This window comes from Pleurodeles waltl, chromosome 2_1 (genome assembly GCF_031143425.1).
Source record: "Pleurodeles waltl isolate 20211129_DDA chromosome 2_1, aPleWal1.hap1.20221129, whole genome shotgun sequence".
In the NCBI taxonomy this organism is placed as follows: Eukaryota; Metazoa; Chordata; class Amphibia; order Caudata; family Salamandridae; genus Pleurodeles; species Pleurodeles waltl.
The window spans coordinates 757,748,825-757,769,522 of record NC_090438.1 but is presented as its reverse complement, the minus strand read 5'-3'; the positions used below and the strand labels follow the sequence as shown (position 1 = coordinate 757,769,522).

The 20,698-nt window shown below is 48.8% G+C and overlaps 1 protein-coding gene across 4 annotated transcripts in view; it reads left to right on the top strand.

The window, feature by feature from the left end:
- The window catches only part of EXOC2 (exocyst complex component 2), a 1,213,422-nt gene that overhangs the window by 753,214 nt on the left and 439,510 nt on the right, over positions 1–20,698 (top strand). For all 4 annotated transcript variants that reach the window (XM_069217791.1, XM_069217808.1, XM_069217816.1 and 1 more), the window contains one exon: positions 8,687–8,748. In XM_069217791.1, the coding sequence (XP_069073892.1) occupies positions 8,687–8,748 (62 nt within the window). The remainder of the gene's footprint in view (positions 1–8,686; positions 8,749–20,698) is intronic.

The window sequence follows — 20,698 nt, the reverse complement described above, 5'->3', positions numbered from 1 at the left end:
ATTATTTTTTTTTTAGGTGGGGTGCGACCCCTTAGGCAAGGGCCGCTCCCCTTGGGGGAAAATTATATTTAGGCCATTTCTGCCCCCCTTGGGGGCAGATTGGGTGATTTTAGGTCAATCTGTCCCCAAGGGGGCAGAAACCACTAGGCACCGGGGATTTGTTTTTGGCGCCAATGTCACGCAGGGGGAGCGACCCCGTAGGCAAGGGTCGCTCGGGGGTGGGGGGTGGGGCTAAATTTATTTTAGGCCATTTGGGGCAGAAACCTCTAGGCGCCAGGGCAAATTTTTTGTGTGTTTTTTTTTTTTTTTTTAGAGATGGGTAGCGACCCATCAGGCAAGGGTCGCTGCCCTGGGGGGCAAATTGTACTTAGACCATTTCTGCTCCCCTTGGGGGCAGATTGGGTGATTTTAGGTCAATCTGTCCCCAAGGGGGCAGAAACCACTAGGGACCGGGGATTTGTTTTTTTGCGCCAATGTCACGCAGGGGGAGCGACCCCGTAGGCAAGGGTCGCTCCCGGAGGGGGGGGGAGGGTTGGGGGGGAAAATTTATTTTAGGCCATTTCTGCCCCCAGGGGGGGCAGAAACCTCTAGGCGCCAGGGCAAATTATTATTATTTTTTTTTTTTTGTTTGTTTGTTTTTTTAGAGATGGGGAGCGACCCATCAGGCAAGGGTCGCTTCCCTGGGGGGCAGATTGTATTTAGACCATTTCTGCCCCCCTTGGGGGCAGATTGGTCGATTTTAGAAACCACTAGACTCCGGGGATTTGTTTTTTGGCGCCAATGTCACGCGGGGGGAGCGACCCCGTAGGCAAGGGTCGCTCCCGGGCAGGGCGGGTTTGGGGGGGTGGGGGGAGGGGGTCAAATTTATTTTAGGGCATTGAATCTGACATTGCAGGGAAAAGTTACAGAGTAAAACGTAGAGAAAAATTTATGTTTTTTTCACCTCAATTTCAATATTTTTCTTTTTCAGTTGTTATTTTCTGTAGGAAACCCTTGTAGGATCTACACAAATGACCCTTTGCTGAATTCAGAATTTTGTCTACGTTTCACAAATGTTTAGGTTTCTGGGATCCAGCATTGGTTTCATGCCCATTTCTGTCACTGACTGGAAAGAGGCTGAAAGCACAAACAATTGCAAAAATGGGGTATGTCCCAGTAAAATGCCAAAATTGTGTTGAAAAATTGGGTTTTCTGATTCAAGTCTGCCTGTTCCTGAAAGCTGGGAAGCTGCTGAGTTTAGCACTGCAAACCCTTTGTTGATGCCATTTTCAGGGGAAAAAACCACAAGCCTTCTTCTGCAGCCACTTTTTCCAATTGTTTTGAAAAAAATGAAATTTTCACTGTATTTTGGCTAATTTCTTGGCCTCCTTCAGGGGAACCCACAAAGTCTGGGTACCTCTAGAATCCCTAGGATGTTGAAAAAAAAAGAACGTAAATTTGGCCTGGTTAGCTTATGTGGACAAAAAGTTATGAGGGCCTAAGCGCAAACTGCCCCAAATAGGCAAAAAAAGGCCTGGCACAGGGTGGGGGGGGAAAGGCCTGGCAGCGAAGGGATTAAGAAGAGTAAGTAAAATCTAAGCCTTTACTCTTGAAGAATCTTTCTTCCAAGTGCACAAACATAAAGATGTACTAAGAACAAACCCAAAGTTTCTACCAAGTCATATCACCATTTCACATTAATCAAACTGTGGAACTACCAGTCTTCTTCCCGCAGCCAGATTCCGTGGCAGAAAGAGCTCTACATACATTAGACATCAAAAGAGCTTTAATCTACTATATAGACAGAACCAAACCATTTAGAAAGACTAAACAACTATTTGTAGCTTTTCAAAAACCACATATAGGTAATCCTATATCAAAACAAGGTTTAGCAAGATGGATTGTAAGGTGCATCCAAACATGCTATATTAAAGCAAAAAGACAGCTATTAGTTACCCCCAAATCACATTCAACAAGAAAGGTGCAACAATGGCTTTCTTAGGGAATATACCAATGACTAAAATATGTAAAGCAGCTACATGGTCAACACCACATACAGTCACTAAACACTACTGTGTAGACGTATTGTCACAACAAGCCACAGTAGGCCAAGCTGTCCTAAAAACGTTATTTCAAACAACTTCAACTCCTACAGGCTAGCCACCGCTATTTTCTGGGAGGACAAACTGCTTTGTAGTCTATGCACAGCATGTGTATCTGCAGCTACACATGCCATCGAACGGAAAATGTCACTTACCCAGTGTACATCTGTTTGTGGGATGTTCTGCTGCAGATTCACATACACCCTCCCTCCTCCCCGGAAGCCTGTAGTTGTTTAAGGTATTACACTTGGATATACATTTACATTTGCATGGACATCTATTACTTTACACCTATATACTGTATCACTCCTTCCTTTATCCCTCTGCGGTAAAACAATCTAACAATGGAGTCGATGACCATGCGCAATGGAACCAAAGAGGAGGAGTCACTTGATCTCGTGACTCAAAAAGCCTTCTTCGAAGAAAAACAACTTGTAACACTTCGAGCCCAACACTAGATGTCGGAATCCTATGCAAAGCATGTGAATCTGCAGCAGAACATGTCACGAACAGTTGTACACTGGGTAAGTGACATTTTCCAATTACCCCATTCTGAGAGCCAAAATGGAGGGGTGGGATAAGGTGTATGTGAAAAAGGGCTTTTCCGCTCCCAAATCTCCACAAACACCTCTTATTGACAACCTAAACTTTCTGCCGGCATTCACTGGATCCTCGTTCCAGATCTGGCAGGACTCCAACTGTAAGAGAGTTGGGGACTTCTTTGATGCCGACGGTGTCTGGGAATTACCGCAACTTCAGGAGAACTCCATCAGCGGCGTACTGGCAATGCGCCACTGGGTGACCACCCCAGCGATCCACCGGCACGCAGGCAGACCACTTACCCCCTTTGAGCGCTGGTTGCTTATGTGCACAACCAATAAAAATCTAACCTCAGATCTGTTTTTTTGGTAAAGCCTCCCCTCTTGGTAAAAACCAATGCGAGACGCAGATGGGGGAGGGAATGTGGCTGTCCTTCTTGGATAAGGAATTGCGGTTTGTCCTGCATAGGGCGAGGGTCTCAGCTTGTAACATAAATTCCAAGGAACTCTTCCTAAAAATAGCTCACTACTGGTACTACACACCCGAACAGATTGGAGGTTGGGTGGCACTGATCGGTGCTGGCACCAATATGGTCAACTGGATGAGCTGACACATATTCTGTGGCACTGCCCTAAAATGGCCTCATTCTGGGACTCCGTATTATAGGCTATAGATAGCATCCATGAAACTACCATCCCGAGATTCCCAAGTTATGTCCTGCTAGGGGCTTCCGAAACCCCTGACTTATCCTCTTAAATCCCTGAAAGGAAAGGGCTATCACACTGTCGATAGGGTCCGTTAAACACTTGCTATTGTCACGGCGGCACTCCACTGTTAGCCCTACACACATGGACTAGCTCCATAAAATATGGGATATTCTGGGCATGGAAAAGATCAGAGCCAGGGTGGCGAGAGCGATGCCGCAGTTTGATAAGACATGGGGCCCCTGCATCGACTATCTCTCCAATGAGTTTAGGGAGCTGACCTGCCCACATTACCCCTCTGCATACCACACATGACTGCCTAGGACGACACCTGGCCTAAACAGCACCCCCCCTTATAAAGTTTCACAGATAGCCCATATTCGTCCCAGATGAAGGACCTGTTAGTTGGACCCAGAGTAGATACAGGTGCCTTATGTTGTTTGGTTTAGTTCTCCCTCTGTTTACTTCCCTTCCTTTAGGTAATTGGTGGCCAGCAGATGAAATTCATTTGAGATGTTATTCTATCTAGCCTATGATTTGAACTCAAAAAGATCTTAAGCTTCAAATACGCATGCAAGTCATTGACATTGGGAAAATAGCTTCAACTCTTGGTGAACATGTTTGTCGAACTATAATAGGTCTCCATACGTTTACCAGATATGACACAGTAAGCACATTTGTGGGAAAAAGAAAAGTAAGTGCATTCAAAATCCTGTCTGCCAACAGACATACACAGAAAAAAAAATTGCAGCTCGGAGACAAACGTGTTCTCTCTGAAGAATTAATGGACAAATTGGAGCAGTTCTCATGCTTGCTGTATTCACCAAAATCTTCGGTTCATCATGTGAATGACCTGAGCTATCACCTATTCTGCACAAAGAAAGGATGAGATACAGTCATCAACTTCCACCTTGCAGGGACTGTCTAAAGAAACATGCCAAATGTGCAAATTATCAAGCCGTTATAAGCAAGAGATGTCTTTTGAATGATCCACAGACACATAGTCGAATTGGGAGAGGGTGGAAGTTGGAAAAACACGAGGGAACAGAGCAACTGGTAGTGGAGTAGATGGAGGGGCAGCTAGCACCTTACGCTGTGTTTAGATGTACTAGCTTGCAACTGCAATTGTAACTGGAAACTGCCAACATGTCTGCTGTCTAAATTGCCTCAAGTGCCCTGACGTGTAGATTTCCGGTCTGTGAATATCAAACAGATGCAGAGAACGATGACACCTATTCAGGAGAAGATGATAAATGTGAATGATAACATTGTCTTCACGTTCACTTAGGACATACATTGTAAGATGTGACAACTATTATTATTTGAAATTGTAATTGAAAATTATGCATATGACGTATCAATATATGTGAAATACAATGAAGTTTTATTATTATTTTAAGGACTATATTGTTATTATTACAATTAATAATCATAATTATTTAAAAACTATATTGCATTTAGCCAATCTGGTGGAATGTCAATTTTTTTTTTCTTCACATTTTATGATGAATTTGTATGCTATTTATCAAAATATGAAAACCATTTTTGTGTGGCTATATTTGCTAATCCAGTAATATCAGACAAAAGGCAAAAAGTGATGACTTGCTATCACATATTTTCCATCTCTAGGCATCCATAATCATGTTTGAACCCATCTCTGAGTGGTACCCGCGGCCTAAGTTTGAGGGTCCTGGCTCATGGTCTAAATGTCTCTTTTCCTTGGCCTCCTCAAAGCGAATCCCAGTTCTCAAGAAACTTGAACCTGAGTTTCTGGCTTCACTTCCTGGTCCATCCCAGATCAAGGCTTTCGACATAGCATGCTGAATATTGGGACTGTCCCACGTTCCTCTAGGCCAGTCCTCAAGGACGGGCCAGCTTCTGCAGGTTTATCACCTCCTGTGACTCTGATACTAACCTTCTCTGCGCCTGATTCCGGCATTGACACCCCTTCCAGTAAAATGAGATCGCCCTAAAGGTGCTGTCGTGCTGGAAGCTGAAAGACATTATTCTACTGGCTAGGGAAAAGGTCAAAGCTTCTTTCAACCACCAGCCTCTTGATTAGCCATCTCCTATGGATGGGTGCACTTTTTGGCTTGGGTTCATGTGTAGTTGAAGGATCTCCATGTGCCCATAATTCAGAATAGGCTTGAATCAGATGCTAACAACCTCCTCCAGCTGGTGGACTCTTCTAGGCCTTCAGAATGGTAGTGACCAGTCCCCGAGTCAGAACCTTGTGGGCCTTAATGAGCTAGGGTGATGGTATGCCTTGTTCTCTGTGACATCTGCTGAATTTCGCTGCTCACTCCCATTCTCTCTACTTCACACTGGGATCCTAACACTGCCAATTAACTAGATTGCCATTGTGTCTCACTATTATTCATTAAGTTCCTATTAAAGTGCTAGGGGTGGTAGTGCCTTCTCTGAGAGGTCCAGTAGTGCGTGTATTTCTGTATTTGGCACTTGAAGGTAGGGTACTGTACCCTGATATGGGACCCTTTGTAGTGTTCCTTGATTCGTCAGTGCCTGGGCTTCCCAATCAACCTCAAGAAGTTTTACCTTGACTGTACTTAGACCTTGAGAATCATTGTGGCAATGTTGTATAGCTCCTGTATGAGAGCTTCTCTTGCACCTCAGAGGATTACAGATATTTAGGATGTGATCCATTGTTTCTGAGTAAGATAGCAATCCCATTTCCACATGTTAGGCTTGATTGCTTTGGGCATCCTGTTGGTCCTGCACACCAGATTGTGAATGAGAGCCCATCAGTGATGCATGAGAAGACAGTGGCTCCAACATCAAGGAAGTCTCATGGATTCCCTAGAGATTTTTCATTGTATCCTACTGGGCATTCGATAGTGGATGTGCCTCCGATCTCACAATGGGGCCTCTCTACAGTCCTCGACCATTGCAAGCCACCACTCTTATGGACACCCTTTTGAGCCGTGTGCTCATCTAGGAGACATGATGGCATGAGGTTTTCTCCACATCAGAGCATCTGCTTCATATCAGTGTGCTACAATTCAAGGTAGTCTGCGTTGACATGAAGATTTTCCACCTCTCCAGTTCTGATTCTTTCAGACAGCACCACCATCTGTTACATCAACTGAGAGGGTGCCTTGCATTCTTGGACCTAGTGTTTTGAGGCCTTGCATTAGTGGAAGTGTTCCCTGCAACAGGGCATTTTCCTGGTTGTGGACCATCTGACAACCAACCTAAATGTGAGGGCGGATGAGTTGAGTCCCCACCTACCAGAGGATAACAAATGAGAGCTGCATACCAAAGTGACAGACATGATCTCCTCCAGATTGGAAGTCCCTACGTATGCCTCTTTGCCAAGGCAAAGTCCTTTATCTGGGGCCGCCTTTAAAGGTCAACTTACCAAAGGATCTGGACAGTGCTTTTCCTCTGATCACTCTGCTTTCAAATGTCTTGCAGAATTAAGATTAAGCTTTTGCCTGCTTTTAGGAGTAGCAGATGTCATCTGTTCTTGGTGGGTGGCTGCTGATTTAAACCTATCCAAGGCTTGTCTTTCTGATGTTCTGCACTTTGTGCTTTCCATTTCATTAAAAAACCTGGCAGTTTATGCTGAAAGGGTTATTTGACTGCTCATTCTGCCTTTTTCTTGTCTTCCTAATCAACCCTCTTTATGGCGTTCATCAAGGGGCTGGTAGGCGGGCATGGGGGGGTGAATCTTGAAAGATCTGTTTTACTTATTTCTTCCTGTGCCCCTTTATTGTTCTGCAGAGGGATTTAAATTTAGTATTAACTTTTCACAAGACCGTGTCATTCAAATCAATTACACAGTTGTTTAGTTTACCTACTTAATCTTAATACTCTTTTTTATGGCAATCTCTTCAGCCTGGCGGGTTAACGATTTTCAGGCTTGGTCCTTTGTAACTGCCCATAGTTTTTGCCTAAAATGTAATCTGCCTTCCAGATGAATCAGTCTATAACCCTTATGTTCTTTCGTGCTCCCGGCCTACCAATGAAGAGTAAGGTTTCTACAAGCTGGACACCAGGTATGCTTTCTTCTGCAACATTGATGGTACTGGGCAGAACCAGGCGAGTGATCTACTCTTTATGGCCCTCATTGGAGCCAAAAGACAGGCAAAGCAGTGCTCGAGTGGACTATTTCATGTTGGTTTACCCTTTGTGTTAAGATGAGCTATGCATTGGCCAAGAAAGACCCTCTGGCTGGTGTTCGTGCAGGCTTTCAAGAACAATGGCAGCTTCTGCTGGGTGGCTTATATTTGACATTATTGACTGATGCCTTAGGTGGCTCAATGATGAATACTTTTGCACGGATGTGTTGCTTGATTTCCTTGGTTAATCAGCCCTATTGTATCCTCACTAGGGAGGGGGAAGGGAAGGAAGGCAAACGTTTTAGTTGTGGGCTCATTTATTAGATGAGAAGTCGGCTGAAAGAATCATCAGTTACAAGGTAAGGCTACTTATCTTCTGTAATTATATTTCTGGTAGATTTTCCATCTTCCCACAAATTCCCTCCCTCCTTCAATTACGAGATAGTGTCAATCATATTAAGATTCCAATGATACAAACTTTTCTTGTTACTGTCAATAAGCTGTCTTGGTACCACTGCACACTACTTATCTGCCTCCGCTATAGTTCGATGTTGTGAGGAGGCAGACGTTACTGGACTCATGTGGCGGTGATGGGGAACTATTGCCAGTCTGGTCTGGCGCCTTGGCGATATTCATAAGTTGAGAAGTATGCATCAGAAATATTGCTGAATCTTAGCATCTTTTTCGTAATTTAGCTGTATTTTCCTGCAGATACTTCACTGCCCTTCCTACTCCCCTTTTAGGACAGTGCAACTCACAATAAGATCCCAAGGTATGCAGTGGTTGTTTCTACTGGTTACAATCTGAGGTTGCTAGGCTCCCTTGATTCTTCTTTGCATGCCACACCTGGGTGCACTAAAAATGCAAGGAACTGATGCCAGCCCACCAGACAACACCTTAGGTAGACTGATGTCCTTCCATCATGGAAAGCCAGACTGGTGTTGTGTGGTGCCACATGGCAAGACTGGAGAGCTGTTGGCTAGGAAAGCATTTTTTGGATCCAGACTGGCACTTGTGGGATATTCAGAAGGTGAGGAAATTAAGGGAAGCTATAGGATTCATCAAAAATATTGTTGCCCAAGGTGCATACATTTTTCTTTAGAGAGGCCTTTAACCTGCCTCTGTAAACAACTAGGAACCACACTCCCACTTCTGCCTTGCCATCTGGCTTTGCATAGTATCAATGAGCAAACAAGCAAGAATAGGGTGATGCGTAAATTACATAATTGTTTTTAAATTAAATGAAGTCTTATAGATTTGCAATTGTCTGTTTATTCAGATGTCAAGCGTTTAGCAGAAAAAGAAGACTGGGTGGTTGATAATGAAGGGATGACATCCTTGGTGAGTTCATTTTTCTACTTACAACAATTTGTGTAAAGTGTCTATGAATTGACAATTTAACCCTTGTATACTGTACATGTCTGATATAATTATTTAAAAGGAGGCTTTATTTTTTTTAATAAATGTGCTTATTTTGAATGTCTAGGCCTTCAGCGTACATCATCCTCAAGTCAATCAGTATTTGTCTTCCTTTATGTCTCTGCAGAAATAAAATTAGGAATAATTACTAAATAAATAGTAAATACTAAATCGTGAATAGTGAATCATACTGTAAATGCTTTGAGACCTGTAGCAATTGACAAGGTTCTATTTTAGCAGGCTTCTTTGCGTAGAATAGTTCTTGTTTATTCAAAACATGTTATTTGATAACATGAACAGATACCAATAGACTAATGTAATTAAGCTTTCAAATTATGATATTAAATAAGATTAAATATCTTTCAGTCAGGGATGTACGATTCAGAAAAGGTGTATCTGAAGAGAACCTAAAAGATAATACAAGACGATAGAAACAAGCAGGAAGAGTAACTTGGTTCATTTGTTATGAATAAAAGAATTTAGGCCCTCATTGAGAGTTTGGCGGGCGGCGGAGGCGCCACTCCAGTTTTCCGCTTGCAGGCTGTATTATGAGTTTTCTGCTGGGCCAGCCAGCGGGAAATTTATCACAACATTGTGCCGGCTGCAATTTTGCGGTACGTTGGGTGCTGTCACGCTTTTCAGTGAAAACCACAGCAGGGCTGTCCATGGGGGCCCCTGCACTGTCCATGCCAAGTGCAGGGGTCCCCGAGGGCCCCCGGCACCCTGTCTCCGCCAGCCTTTGAAGCCGGCAGAGAGAGAACTCGTAATCCCCGCTGCCCTGGCGGATTAAGACCGCTGCAACCTGGAGGGGGCAGCGGTCGGACCGTGGCGGCTCCACCATGGTCGTAATGTGGAGGCCGGACTGCTGCTTTGGCAGCGGTCCGACCACCACCACGAGTCTGGCGGTCTCAGGACCGCCAGACTCGTAATGAGGGGCTTAGTGCCTCAAGAGCATGGTCCATCAAATGCTAGCGGGGTGTTAAGAACCCAGATAGTGAATGATTGGCAGCCAGATTGTCTTAATATTAGATATGCAAATTATTTCCTTTATGAGATGTAATCCAACCAGTTTGTATAAATAGGATAAGAAGGTCTGTAGGAAGCTGGCTCTGTATATACTATATCAAAATGAGATATAGGTCCTCATTATGACATTGGCGGTAAATTCCACGTACCACCATGCAGACTGCGCCAACATGCCTCCGCGGCGGATATCAGCTAACCATATTATGACACACACATACCAATCCGTCACTATACAGCAACACACACATACCCAAGTCCGCCAGCCCAAAGGTCAGTGATTTATCAAAACCCACACCGTTACGCCAACAGAACTACACCCACAACATTATGACCCACGAATCACCACGGCGGACATTCAATGGCGGTAAACCATTGGCGGTACATACCGCTGCACTCAAAACACACACCCACTAACAAAACAACATCACATTGGACAATTCAAACTACACACACCACACCCACACCACTATAAAACACACACCCACATCACCCACAACCCTTTATGAATACAAACCATTGGCACAAGACAGACACCACGAACACAGACCAGAGCCACACACCACCTACACCTATACACCACCCACGCACCCCACATCACACACCCCAACACATCACCCTATACACAGTCACCCACACCACACGCATGGCACCACAACGACACCCCAGTTTCTCAGAGGAGGAGCTAACGGTCATGGTGGAGGAAATCATCCGGGTAGAGCCACAGCTATTTGGATCACAGGTGCAGCAGACATCCATTGCTAGGAAGATGGAGCTATGGCGGAGGATCATTGACTGGGATGACGCCGTGGGACAGCACCCCAGAACAAGGGATGACATCAGGAAGAGGTGGAACGACCTACAGGGGAAGGTGCGTTCCATAGCAGTAAGACACCAACCAGCTGTACGGAGATTGGCGGTGGACCCCCACCTCCTCCCCCACAACTAACAACATGGGAGGAGCAAGTCTTGGCAATCATGCATCCTGATGGCATGGCAGGAGTAGCAGGAGGACTGGACTCTGGTAAGTCAACTCTCTATCTATATCACCCCCTACCTGCATGCCATCACATTACCCCCACCCCTACCCTCACCCCCATCACTCCACGACCTCACATACACCCCACCTTCACAACCCACCCATCCCAATACCAAGCCCTGCATGCTCTACCAATGCATGGACACCACTCACAGACCTGCATGGACACCTATCACCACAGCATGCACACTAGAGAGAATCATCTAGCCCACCAAATAACTCACACAAGGCAAAGCTGCCATTGCAATAACAACCATAGAGGGCAACACACCCTTGCACAGTATGTCACATGCAGAAACAATAGCACTGCATTTACATCCCCTCAGGTAACCAGGCCGATGTCACCAGCGAAGAGGTGCCAGCAACATCCAGTCTCGTCCCCACCCCCACCCCAGAGGAGGCCCACAGTGATGACAGCAGCTCTGCTTGCCTGGATCTGGATGACTAACCTGGCCCATCAGGGACCTCCAGACAGTCTGTTACCCAGCCACAGTCTCACACCACCACAGAGCTTCCCCCTCAGGAAACACCACCATAGCACACACCCAGCGGGCCCATTCCTCTGTCCCCAGGACACGTCAATCAGCAGTGTGTCCACCACTACAGGGACCCCAGGCCACCCCACAAACGCAGGACAATCAGGGACGTGGGGTTAGTGGCAGTGGGCAGACGTTTCAGGGGACGGGGACACGGGGCAACAGGGAAACTGGGAGGACTGCTGTGCGACAGGGAGAGGACAGGCCCAGAGAACCGACCCTTCAGGAGGCACTCACTGCAATCCTGGGAGCATACCAACATTCCCAGGATACACTGGACCAGATCATGAACAAGTTGCAGGAGAACATGCGGCTGCAGGAGGGACAGTAGCTGGGGATCAGGGAGGACTTGAAGGCCATTACCACCACCCTGGTCTCCATTGCAGGGGGTGCTGGCAGACATGGCCAACAGTATGAGGGAGGCAGTGGCACACCAGCGGGCCCCTGACACTAGCCAGACTACTGAACAGCCCTCCATCTCCGCTAGTGGACAGGAGGCCCGCCACACAACCAAGAAATCGCCAGCACCCCTCCCCTGCAGATGGAGAACCACCCCGCAAACGTTCCCTGTGATCCAGGCAGAAGCCAGAGACTATTGCCAAGACCCCCCGGAAATAAGACTCTCCTGATTGTCACTCTTGTGTCTCACTCTGTCAACGTTGAACTGCCATTGCTCCCCGTCTTATATCCCCTTGGACATTGCACCTGTGATACAAATATACTGGACTCTAACCTGGAATTACCTCCATCACCCCAGCCTATTGCACTACCCCCTCTTCAGAGCACTGAAATAAAGACACTTTGATAAAATACAAGTATGGTGTATGCCAAACGTTTTCAAAATGTATTCGTTTAACCAGGTTCAAACATTGCAATTCAACTGTAGAGTAATGTTTACATAGGAAAGACCTATAGCTGGCTGCACTGAACACACCAGGAGCAATAGTGGGCACCAACATCTACAAAAAGAGATGTCAAAGGGTACATTGAGTGGGCATAGAAGTAGGAATTCACAGCCTGTCAGTGACAATGTCACACATCAAACTGTCAGTTATATGTGAAATAAAACGGTCTTACCTGTTTCTCATTGAAAGTATTGACAAATAACTGAACTTCTGTTGTCCTCATCCTCTGCCTCCTCATCTTCACTGTCCACAGGGTCCACTGCTGCCACATGGCCATCTCCAGCCTCCTCCTCCTGCAGAAAAGACACATGGCAGCGCATGGAAAGGTTGTGCAACATACAGCAAGCCACGGGTGAGTAGCACAGGGATCCACCTGTTAGATGGAGGCACCGAAACCTGGCCTTCAGGAGGCCGAAGATCCTTTCTATAATCCTTCTTGTTCGCCCATGTGCCTCATTGTAATGTTCCTCTGCCCTTGTCCTGGCATTTCTCACAGGGGTCCGTAGCCATGAGAGGTTGGGGTAACCAGAGTCACCTGCAAATATTGAGGGCCAACTGTTAGCCCCACACTCACACTTAGGGCCCACACCATACCCATACACCAACATCCACTGGATGGGAACCAGGGATCACCTATTAGCCACACCCTGTGCCTCTGGAGTTGGGCCATCACATATGGGATACTGCTATTCCTCAGGATAAAGGCATCATGCACAGACCCAGGATACTTGGCATTGACCTGGGAGATGTACTGGTCCGCCAGGCACGCCATCTGGACATTCATTGAGTGAAAACTCTTTCGATTTCTGAACACCTGTTCATTTCGCCAGGGGGGGAACAAATGCAATATGTGTTCCATCTATTGCCCCAATGATGTTGGGGATATGTCCCATTGCATAGAAGTCAGCTTTCACTGTGGCCAAATCCTCCACCTGGGGGAAAACAATGTAGCTGCACATGTGTTTAATCAGGGCAGACAACACTCTGGTCAGCACTATTAAGAACATTGGTTGTGACATTCCTGCTGCCAAGCCCACTGTCACTTGGAAAGAGCCAGTTGCCAGGAAATGGAGCATTGATACGACTTGCACAAGAGGGGGGATCCCGGTGGGTTGATGGATAGCAGATATTTGGTCAGGCTCCAGTTGGGCACACAGCTCGGTGATTATGGACCTGTCAAGTCTATAGGTGAGGATAATGTGCCTGTCCTCCATTGTTGCCAAGTCCACCAGGGGTCTGTACACGGGGGATGTCTCCATCTCCTAATCATCTGCAGCGGTTGCAATCTATGGGGCAAAAGAGTGAGAAGCTGGTCATTATCTGTACATTCTAACCACTACAGTTCAATGCATGGTGTGACTAACATTATTTTGGTGGGATATGTCCAAAATGTAAATTTGTGTATTGTGACGCAGTTAAGATCCATGGCCTGCAACCCCCCCTGAAATGGCATTTGCCTGTCCTGTATGGAGGGACAGGTGGAAATTAGGTAATTCTGCTGACGTTGTGGGAGGCGGTCGAGAACCGCCGTGCAGCTCCTCGTTGGTTATCATTGGGACCTATGGGGTACAGTGGCCAATCGTGATGTATGCAGGTGGTGACAGTACGCACTGCCGCGGACGTGACTGCCATTTTCTGTCCATTCACTTACTACCTGACCTTCAACAGGAGACCTACACTGCATGAGCTGCTCTGACCTGTGTCTGGAACCGACCATGGCTCGTGTAACTGGGGAAAGGGCCCCTGCCTTCACCTCGGCGGAGTTGGTGAGACTGGTGGATGTGGTCCTACCCCAGTACTGACTGCTGTATGGGCCTCCAGACCAACAGGTGAGTACACAGTGAGTACGATGCCTGTGGCGTGAATGCATTGAGTGCTGTGTGTTAAGGCCTCATGTGGGGGGGTTGGTGGAGAGGCCCTGGGCAGCGTGCAGCATTTATGCTGGGCCATGTCTGTGCTGATGGGGATGGTAAGGGGCATGGTGGGCCATAAGTGTAACAGGCAGGACGGTCGGACTAATACCTTTCCCTGTGTCTATTTCCCTGCAGGTCTGCGCCCATCAAAAGAAGGGTACATGGCGTGCCATCACCAAGGACATGCAGACCCTGGGGGTCTACGGCAGGCGGAGCACCCAATGTCTGAGATGGTGGGAGGACCTGAGACGCTGGGCACGGAAGACGGCGGAGGCCCAGCTGGGGATGGCCTCCCAACAAGGAAGGGGTGCTCGTTGAACCCTGACCCCTTAATGGCCCGCATACTGACTGTGGCCTATTCGGAGCTGGATGGGTGCTTGGGGGCATCACAGCAGCAACAAGGGGGTGAGTAAAGTGCCCTACAATACAACTTTGGCCTGGTGGGGTGATATCAAGGTGGGTGGTGTGGGCCCTGTGGGTGCCCCTAGGCCAGGCCTGGTATTGCAGAGCAGGTCCCATGTTGGGCAGGGTTCTGATGTGAAAGTCCTCCAACCAAGCTAGTCGGCATCCACTACTGGGCAGGGGTCTGTGAGTATCAAGTATGCTGTAATTTGCGTTAGGTGTACCTATCCATGGGCTGGTGTCTAGCATTGTGACTGGTAGTGTATTGCCTAATGCGTAGAGCTGTTCCCTGTGTGTGTGTGTGTGTGTGTGTGTGTGTGAGTCGTGTATGCCAACAGTGGTGTTGGTGCCGCCATTGACCAAGTGTATCCTTTGTCTCTTACCACCCACCACTTTTTTGTTTTGTCACTCTGTCTTATGTGCATTAGCATCATCTGGCAGAGGAGCAGAGGAACCGGCAACGGAGGGAGCTGCATCTCATGGGACCCAGGAGGTCAAATCCACCGTCGGTGAGGGCACCAATGGGACGGTGGGGGAGGGGAGCACCACAGCAGAGACTGTAGGGGGACAGTTCGGACACAGATACCTCCTCCGATGGAAGCTCCCTGGTGGTGGCGGACACCTCTTTGCCCACCCCAGCTACAGGTACAGCTGCCACCCCCTGACCAGCACCGCCCTCCCAGCAGCCCCTCCGAGTTTCCCATGTCTGCTCACCCAGGATGGTGGGCATCTCCTTTGCCCCAGGCACCTCAGGCCCTGCCCCAGTGAGCCCTGCTGCCCAGAGTGAGGAGGCTATTGACCTCCTGTGATCCATCTCTGTTGGGCAGTCAGCCGTTGTGAATGCCATCCAGGGGCTGGCAGCCCAAATGTAACAGTCTAATGCATTTCTGGAGGGCATTCGCACTGGCTTGGCGGTCGAACAGAGATCAATCTAGGCTCTGGCCTCCTCTCTGATGGCAGCCATTGTCCCTGTCTCCACCCTCCAACTTACTATTCCCAATCCCATTCCCCTCAACCCCAACCTATCCCAAGCACACAGCCAGATGACCAGACACCCACAAGAACACACAAGAGTGGACATGGCAAACACAAGCACCACACTTCATCCCACAGGCACTCACACAAACACCATCCAGAATCTGACATACCAACATTCACTGCCTCGACTGTGGCCCCCCCCCCCCCTCCTTGTCATCCACCTCCCTCCCAGTAGCGTCTCCACTCACACCTGCATGCACTACATCCTCAGCCACAACCACCATCACAAGCACACCTATCAGTACACACCGCTCACTGGCAGTCACCACCCCACATCCCCTGTGTCCTCTCCCACAGTGTCTGTGCCCCCTCCTCCCAAAGTACACAAACGCAAGCACTCACCCAACATCCATCAACCTCACAACAGCATCCAGCCCATGCACCTGCACCCAAACACAGCAGACTGACACCTCCTACCACCACTCCCTCTCCTCCACTCCCAAACCATCTCCCTCTTCCGGCTCCAATGTCCCTAAGAAGCTTTTCCTCACCACCATTGACCTCTTCCCTAGCCCTCCCCCTTTTGCCCCCATCCCCCCTGTCCCTCACATCAGGCCAGGGTGGTCAAAACTCAGGCAACCACCTCAGCCACCCTGTCCACGGGGGAAGTAGTGTCCCCAGCAACTGCAGGTGGGAAAGGACACCAGCCAGCCAGACGGAAAGGGTGCCTGCCCAAGTGCTTCAAGGAAGGGCAAGGAACCAGCCCCAGCTACAGGAAGGAATGGGCAAGGAGCCAGCCCTGGCTGCTGAAAGGAAGGGCAAAGGGCCTGCAACAGCAGGCACTAGAGACAAGGGGCCTGGTGCTGGGACTCAGTTGGAGCCACCACCACTAACCATGGTGGTGCAGCCGTCCGAGGCTGCAGGGGATGGGCTGGAGCTGCCCCCCAAGCCCAGCTCCACCAGCAGCACCAGCACTGCCACCTGCCCCAGTGGGCAGCCGTCCAAGGCTGCAGGGGATTGGGCTGGAGCCTCCACCCGCCACTACCAACACCGCCACCTGCCCCAGAGGGCAGCCCTCCGAGGCTGCAGGAGATGGGCTGGAGCCTCCCCCCACCACTACCAGCAGGAGCCCCGGTGGGCAGCTCTCTGAAGCTACAGAGGATGGCCTGGAGCCTCCCCCAACCACTACCAGCAGCAGCACCACCACTCCTGCCACCACTGAACAGCAGTCACCGCCGGTGGACAGTGTGTAGTCCTGCATCTATGGGCTGTTGTTCCGCCTGGCCCCTGCAAATCCTGTGGGTACGACACCCAGCTGTGACCTTGCACTCCCCAGGATCTGCATCACAGGGCACGATGCCCCCTCCAGAACCAGTGGAGAAGACATCCACTCACCCCATCCTCCCCAGATGAAACTCACTGGGCACGATGTCTCCTCCAGAGCATGTGGGCAAGTTACCCACTTGAGAGACTGTGGCCTTGCACTCCCCAGGACCAAGCATAGGGCATGTTGCCCCGTCCAGGACCAGTGGCGTTGTACCATCTTCCGGCTGAGGTGCCCCCCCCCCGTTCCCGTCCCGCTGAGGTGCCTGGCTATTTTCGACCCGATGCCCTTGCAGTGTTCTCTCCGTGTTGTTGCAGGAATGAGGTGGAGCCTTGGACTTTGTGATGTGGCCCACGCACATTGAGGACTGGGCAGTGTCCCTTGATTTGTAAAATGTATATACATTTTGATTTAGACACACTTTAATACTGCTATATTTAGCTTATTACACTCTTTTTACTCTATTGTAGTTGTCCTTGCATTATTCCTGAGGGGTGTGGGGTCAATATGTTATGTCACTGCATCTGCTTGTGTGTATGGTGTTGGAGGTGGGGGTGTTGCGTGTGTGTGTCACTTTCTTTCCCCCCACCCCAGTGTGCTAGGCGGCTGTACTCACTGTCATTGTCTTCGCCGTCGTTGGTGTTCGTAGTGGAGCAGCACGTAGAAGAGCATGGGTAAGACATGCAACTCGGGCTCCATGGCGCCGTGGTTCTTTCCAGAGTCTTCACAGGTGAGTCATTTCCCTTCTGTGCAGTATTTCCTCTATGGTTTTGATGTGGTTGGTACCGCCCTGGAAAAGGTGGCGGATTGGTGTCATAATACAGAAGGCGGAACATTGTCTTCCTCCTGTCTGTAGGCGGTTACCGCCATGGTGCCTGTTGATTCGGCCCTGGCAGTCGGTGTGTTAAAGTGGCTGGCTGTCTGAGCTGTTGTCGCCATGGTCATCATTTTGCAGTTATTACCGCCGGCCTGTTGGCAGTATTACCGCCACTTTATCACCGACAGCAAGGGTTGTAATGAGGGCCATAGTGTGCACAGAGTCCAGGGGTTCCCCAGAGGCTTGACAGAGGCAATAATAGATAATAATAATGCTCTATTTGTGGTAGTGTGGTCGAGCAGTTAGGCTTATCAGAGGGTAGTGTTAAGCATTTGTTGTACACACACAAACAGTAGGAGAAACACACTCTCAATTACTTAACTCCAGACCAATAGGTTTTTATATAGAAAAATATATTTTGTTACTTTATTTATAGAACCTCAAGATTCAAGTTGCAGGTAAGTACATAAAATGAAAGGTACTTTGCATAGTAATACTTAGAACTTTGAATGGAACCCACAATGTATACCGTCTTCTTAGAAATGGCAAAAATCTATTTAAACAAATGGACACTGACATTTTCAGCAGTTCCTGGTGGGAGTTAAGTACAGTACAGTTTCTGAGTTAAGTAGCAAACTTACAGGTTTAGTCTCTGGGGCATAGTTAGCCCACTCTTGGGGGTTCAAGGTAACCCCAAGCACCCAGTACCAACAACACAGGTCCGGTTAGGTGCAGAGGTCAAACAAGAGCCAAAATAAAATGGGTCCCTAAGGAGACAGGGGGTTCCGGTCTGCTTGCGGTAAGTACCTGCATTGTCGGAGGGCAGACCAGGGGGTTTAGAGGAGCACTGGGTGGGGTCGGCCCAAATAGGCACCATTCCAACACCGTCAGCGGCACAGGGGTGGCCAGGTGCAGTGTGCAATCAGGGTCTCAGGTTTCCAGTGGAACTCTGTGGGAGCGGGGACTCCGGGGGTCACTTAGGCACTGCAGGCAAGGCACAGGGGGGCTTCTCGGGTAAGCGGCCGCCTGCTGGGGGTAGCTCCACTTGTGGTCAGATTCTCTTGAGTCTGGGGGTTGCGGGTGCAGTGCTTCTCTAGGCGTCGGATATCTTTGTCCCGGGCAGTCGTGGTCCTGGAGGGGTGGAGAGGTCAGCCAAGTGTGGAAACTCAGTCTGAATCACCTGGGGATCCTCTCTAGCTAGCTGGGCCACCTGGATACAGGCTGTGGGTGGTGGGTGCAGGTGGTTTAGGAATTACGCATCTGGAGCAAGGTGGGAGTCCTTTAGAAGCAGTTTCTTCATCCTTCTTGATGAACAAGTCCACTGTCCACAGGAGTTTCTTGGTCCTCTGTGATGCAGGCAGTCCCCTGGAGACTTTTCATGGGTCGCTGGACCTGCAGAATGCGTTGCTCTTCTTTTGCAGCTTTTTGAAGCAGGAGACGGGCCGGTAGGGCTGGGGCCAACTCAATTGTGGTCTCCTTCTCTTCTCTGCAGGGTTTTCAGCTCAGCAGTCCTACTTCTTTCTTGAGCTTGTCAGGAATCCAGTCAGCTTGGTTCAGGGGGGCCCTTAAGTTCTAAATTTAGGGGCGTGTTAGAGTCAGGGGCAGTAGCCAATGGCTACTGTCCCCGAGGGTGGCTCCATCCTCCTTGTGCCCACTCCCTTCGGGGGGGGGGGCACATTCCTGTCTCTATAGATCCTAATCCTCCAAAGCAAAATGGAGGATTTCTCAAGGAAGGGGTCACTTCAGCTCTGGACACCTTAGTGGTGTCCTGGCTCAGGGGTTCACGCCTCCTTATTTTTCCTAATTTTCCCTCTGGATTTGCTGCCAAAAGTGGGGCTGTGTCTGGGGGGCAAGCATCTCCACTAGCTGGAGTGCCATGAGGGCACTATAATCCGAGGGTTGAGCCTTTGAGGCTCACCACAAGGTGATACAGTTCCTGCAGAGGGAGGTGTGAAGCACCTCCACCCAGGACAGGCTTTGTTTCTGACCACAGAGGGCACAAATGCACTCACCCCGGGTGTTCAGAAACTCGTCTGAAAGTGGCAGGCTGGCACAGAATGGTCACTCTTGCACTAGCAGTTAGGCTAACATACAGGGGGCATCTCTAAGATGCCCTGTGTGTGCATTTTTCTATAAATCCCACACTGGCATCAGTATGGGTTTATTGTGCTGAAAAGTTTGATACCAAACTTCCCAGTATTCAGTGAAGCCATTATGGTGCTGTGGAGTTCGTAATGACAAACTCCCAGATCATATACTTAATATTGTTACACTGCACTTACAGTGTCTAAGAATGTACTTCGATACTGTAAGGGCATATTGCTGATGCAGCTGTGTCCTTACCTGTGGTATAGTGCACCCTCCTTAGGGCTGTAAGGCCTGCTAGAGGGGTGACTTACCTATGCCACAGGTAATGGTTTGTGGGCATGGCACCCTGAGAGGAGTGCCATGTCGACTTAGCCTTTTTCTCCCCACTAACACACACAAGCTTCAAGGCAGTGTACATGTGCTGAGTGAGGGGTCCCCAAGGTGGCATAATACATGCTGAATCCCTTAGAGACCTTCCCTGGCCACAGGGCCCTTGGTACAATGGATATCTTTTACAAGGGACTTAACTGTGTGCCAGAGCTGTACCAATTATGGGAACAAAGGTACAGTTTTAGGGAAAGAAAACTGGCACTGGGGCCTGGTTAGCAGGGTCCCAGTACACTTTCAAAGTTGGCATCAGCAATAGGCACAATGTTGGGGGAGGGGGGGGGGAGTTAACCATGCCAACAGTGGTATTTTCCTACACAAACCTTTCCCTAGAGAGTCTTCATTGTCTAAGTAGAATAACCTGAAAGGCCATCTGCATTGTAATGGCCAGTCCCAGGTCTGTGTTCCACTATAAAGTCCATACCCTGTAGGGATATGGATTACCTAAAACGTTTAGGGT